We start from the raw sequence: 5,000 nt of genomic DNA on the forward strand, positions 1-5,000 counted from the left end.
ATATATATATATATATATATATATATATATATATATATATATATATATAATGAAAATTATAAATGTCATCTGAAATAATTCTGTAGTTAGGAAAAGACTTCTGATCAATAATGTAGCTTCAATAATCAATGGCAAGTATGAGAGATAACCCTGGAGACAGTTTTTATTAGGCTCAACTTTATTGGGACCCTAGTGATGAATGAATCATTAAGTTGATATAAAAACATCAATGAAATTTAGTTGATTCCATTAATGCCTTCTTTAATCATTGAACTACCTACTTATAGAATTACTATGTAAGTGATCAAGTATTCCATAAATACACGCTCTCTGAATATAACTGTCAATCAGAACAAGTTTGACACAGGGTAATAAAGGTGGTTATTTTGTATCATTGTACAGTCTATCCAATAGGCTTCTATAGTTTCTACTTACCCAACTTGAGTCACAAATCTTGGGTTGACCTGAAAGCCAAAGAACTTGTCCAAGATGCCAGGTAGTGGGACTGAACCTTGCACCACATGATTACAAAGTAAATTACTTAAACAATCAATAAGTCATGTAACCATTAGACATGTTTCTTTTCTTTATGGATTCTGTTGTTATCATAATGGCTGGTAAGCCACTAAACTAGCAAGATAGACATCCATTAATCCTCATTTTAGACCTGCTTGCCATATTGGCACAAATTGGACAGGTTGTCACATTCTGAGTTAATCCATATTTGGGGTTAGTCCCTTCCTAGACATGTTGCAAGACTAAAACTTGCATTTAGTTCATTATTGCAGGCTTTCTATGGCTAAATGCCCTTGCAAATATTTACAACTATACAAAGTGCAGGTGATTTTAACATTGTACAAGTACTATAAAATTTGCAACACCCTCAACAAGAATAAAGACATCTCTTTAAGTTCATTCATTAAACAACCACTTAACAACATACTGGGTTCATTTTATTATGGCACCAGCACTAAAGAAGTTGACCTGTCCAATGCAAGGCTGAAAAAAAAAAAAAGAACCTCTTTATGTTGTTCCTATTTGTTCAGGGCAAATGTGACCAAGGAAGTAAACAAAAGAGAACAGAACAAGTATTATAGGGTTAGGAGGAAAACAAGAGTTAGAGGAGTGTAAGTATAGTATGGAAGAGAGTGAAGGGTAGTAATAAATAAGCAGTAAATGCAGCCGTTCTGTGAGAGGTGATATTGATGCTGTTAATGTTCTGTTTCAAATGTCGTAAGTCAACACCTGCAAGAAAAACACGACTGAAGAAAGGGAGAGTCGGATGTATTAAGACAGGAAGTGGAGAAATGACTGGATCAGAGGTGCCTAAATGACAGAAGTATGTGACCAGCCAGCCAGCCAGGTATCTCAGTCTTTTAAATTATACTTTTGTTAATGACATATATACATAGGTGGCATCAAAAAGTTCCAGGACTAGTTATGTTTAATAAAAAATAACTTATATATCTAAGTTTTAGTATCATCTCCTTTGAAATGGTCACCTTGCACCACAATACACCGGTCCAAGTGTTCCTGTTACTTTTGTAATCTGGCCTGGAAGTCGTTTTCCATAAGCAAGTCGAAAGCCTTCTGCAATTCGCTCTGGATCTTGACAATGGTGCTAAAACAGTAACTTTTGAGTTACATTTTCATCTTGGGGAAGAGATCGAATGTCCGCAGGTGCTAAATCTGGTGAATAGGGCGGGTACAGAAGCGATATCATGTTTTTTGATGAGAAACTCAAGAGGGAGGGGAGCTCACTGAGGAATCCAATTCTTCACATTCCACAGATCCAGTCACTTTTGCCAAACGTCTTCCCTCGAATACTTCAAAACCTCACAGTAGAACTCTCGATTGATGATCTGACCCTGGGGGATGAATTCTTGATGCACACTACCACATTTCTAGGAGTGATGCTTATGGCAGATCTCCCAGATTGCTCATCATCTTTCAGGGATGTTCTTCTGCTTTTGAAACACCTATGCCACTTGAAACATTGCATATGACTCATTGCCTCATCACCGTAAGCTCGCTGAAGCAGGCTCAGTGTCTCAGTAGCAGACTTCTCAAGTTTAATGCAAAATTTCATGTTAGCTCTCTTTGTTCCAGTCTATGACAAAATTGCAAACTACAGCATACACATGATCACAAAAACACAAATTTCACAACTTGCGAAATAAACCCAGCAATGTCACTTGGCACACTGTTTCATGAAGGTCACTGTTAGCTCTCATGGTGCACACAACCATGTGCTGCCATCTATTGGCACACTACAAAACTAGTTTGGGAACTTTTTGACACCATCTCATACATTCAGTTTTGTTTATTCACATTTCAAAATCTATTACTATTGTTGATGTTGTTTTATGGCTAACAAGCAGCTTATCAATACTATCTTTTATCTGTTTCAGTCACTAGATTGTGGCCATGCCGAGGCTGCTCTGAAGAATTTTTTAGCCAAATGAATCAACCCCAGTACTTATTTTTTTAAAAGCCTGGTACTTATTCTATTGGTCACTTTTGCCAAACTGCTAAGTTACAGGGATGTAAACACGGTGTTGGGGCAACAAACACAAACACACACATGATGGGCTTCTTTCAGTTTCCATCTATCAAATCCACTCAGGGCTTTGATCAGCCTGAGGCTATAGTGGAAGGCACTCGTCCAAGGTACCATGCAGTGGGACTAAACCCAGAGCCATGTAGTTGGGAAATAAGCTTCTTACCACACAGCCATGTCTGCATATATATTTAAATATTTTTCAAGTCAATACTTAAATAGGAGACAAACTCTAAGAAAACTGTATCTATCCCAAGTTCCCACACCCCATGAGGTAGTACTGCCCATTTTGAGAAGCATTGTTTTATTTGAAATGTTTAGTAGTATGATGCAATTGTCTTCTACTATAGTCTTGGGCCAATCAAAGTCTTGTGAGTGAATTTGGGATATGGAAACTGAAAGAAGCCTGCTGTGTGTATGTGTGTGTGCGTTTGTGTACTCTTGGCTTGATTTCACATGATGATTGTAAATGAGCATCAGTCATTCCCAATCTTCTGTAAAAAATGTCTGGCTATTGGGAAAGAGATGAAGAAAAAGCATCTGGCTGTAGAAAATCTGCTTCAACAAATTTTGTCCAACCCATGCAGGCATGGAAAAATGAATGTTAAAATGATGAGGTTTGTATTGACAGTAAATTTACCTGTATAAGATGTTCTATGCAATGTTTCTCTATTTTTCATTAACAATTTTCTGTCACTCGCTCACTCTCTCAGCATAGAATTTTAACAGTTTGTTCTACTAGAAATAGCAGTCAAATCTCCGTTAAAACACACTACTTGTCTTAAGAAAGGAGATGACATGTTAGACAATGTAATCATATATATACAGACAGGATGGTCATGGTTACAGAATAGACCTGCATCAGTGGTTAACAACGATGGTCAGAATACATAAAAATATAGCCATCAAATCACACCACCAATCACTAACATAATTATAATACCAAACTGCCATAAGTAATTTTATTGACAGATTTCTTGTTCATTTGCTTGCTTATATGAAAATGAATTTATAACAGTTGAAAATATTTAAAAATGAGACAAAATGAGGGAGCTCCTATGTGGTTGATCGAATTGGAAGAAATAACAGCCAAATTTCACTTAAATCATACCCTACTGAATTTTTTTTTTCTAAATTATATGACACATTTAACAGTGGAGTCCTAGATATACAAGAAGAGAGATGCTCACGATTTAAAAGCCTTTGATCAACAGAGCTCATCTATCAGGGCTAGCCTGGGGCTAATTAACAATAGAATAATCACATAAAAGAACCAAGAATTCAAAATTTATAAAAGTAAAGAGAAACAAGTTGGTTCACCATCCATACATTTCTTTACCATTCTACTTCTATTTGAATAATAAATTCAACCTCGAAACGTAAAATAGCGGTCACTTACTATATAATAATAATGACGATGTCACTGATGATAATTAAAATTAATCTTACCATAATGGATTTTGGATCTTAAGATAATTTGAAAGACGAAGATGAGACTGTAGTGGTATTAGTTGTTGTAGATGCTGCAGTTGTAGCAGTCGCTGGGAGGTATGGTTGATGTAGTAGTACTGCAATGTTCGCTTATGGATTCGATATATCCTTAATGAGGCCAAATATTGGTTATGAACGTCTGAGATGGTACCATGATTTTTAGTGTATCCACGTTTTAGAGAAAGCAACATTTGATAATATAGTTACATACATACTATATAACATACGCAGTTTCGAGTTACGTCTTTTTCGACTTTACGTATTTTTGAAAAGAAATCAATGAAGAAAATAATAAACCTCGACTTCAGTAGATTTTTATCCGACTTTACGTCGTCGGTCTCAGCAAATATACTTAAAATTATGAAAATTTTTAAAAACCCACCTAAATACCTTTACTGAGGAGAAAAATCAAATAATACACATGTTAAAATACGTAGAAACCATTTATTAAAACTGATAAATTTTTGGAAAATGTCTTTTCGTGTTAAGTTGTTTCTTGGAAGCAATTACCGATCTATGTTGCGGTATGCCTACATGTAGTATGAAAATGAGACAGTGACTGCTGTATCTTTGCTCAATCAGGTCTGACCTAGGGCTAAACAAGAAACACATTTGCACAAAGTCTAATACGTACACAAACACTAAAGAGGAATAAAATATGAAAGGCATGTACATTCGCAAATACACAAAGTAGTTTAGTAGTTTACCGTAACAGACAACAGACTGTCATTCCAACGTAAACACGCAGACAACGATAAACAATAGAAGTATCTAAATAGATTATCATATACACGAACACATGCATATATTAATCGACGCAGTGTATTTGGTAGATGGAAACTACGTAAAGCCCGTCGCGCGGTCTCATATGTGTATGTGTGAGTCTGCCCCACCACTTGTCAACTGCTAATTTGGTTCCTTACGTTCCGTAACTTAAAGGTCCGATTGA

The 5,000-nt window shown here is 35.9% G+C and overlaps 1 protein-coding gene across 2 annotated transcripts in view; it reads right to left on the minus strand.

Annotated features, from left to right (window-relative positions):
* The window catches only part of LOC106869659 (tubulin alpha chain), a 12,368-nt gene that overhangs the window by 1,821 nt on the left and 5,547 nt on the right, over nucleotides 1-5,000 (minus strand). Inside the window, exon 1 of one of the 2 annotated variants that reach the window (XM_052970440.1) lies at nucleotides 4,010-4,028. The exons of the other annotated variant lie outside the window; for it this stretch is intronic. Within the exon in view, the coding sequence (XP_052826400.1) occupies nucleotides 4,010-4,012 (3 nt within the window). The 5' untranslated portion in view covers nucleotides 4,013-4,028. Of the gene's footprint in view, nucleotides 1-4,009; nucleotides 4,029-5,000 lie in introns of those variants that run through there. 2 annotated transcript variants of the gene reach the window in all.

The sequence above is a fragment of the Octopus bimaculoides genome, chromosome 9, assembly GCF_001194135.2.
Source record: "Octopus bimaculoides isolate UCB-OBI-ISO-001 chromosome 9, ASM119413v2, whole genome shotgun sequence".
Taxonomy (NCBI): Eukaryota; Metazoa; Mollusca; class Cephalopoda; order Octopoda; family Octopodidae; genus Octopus; species Octopus bimaculoides.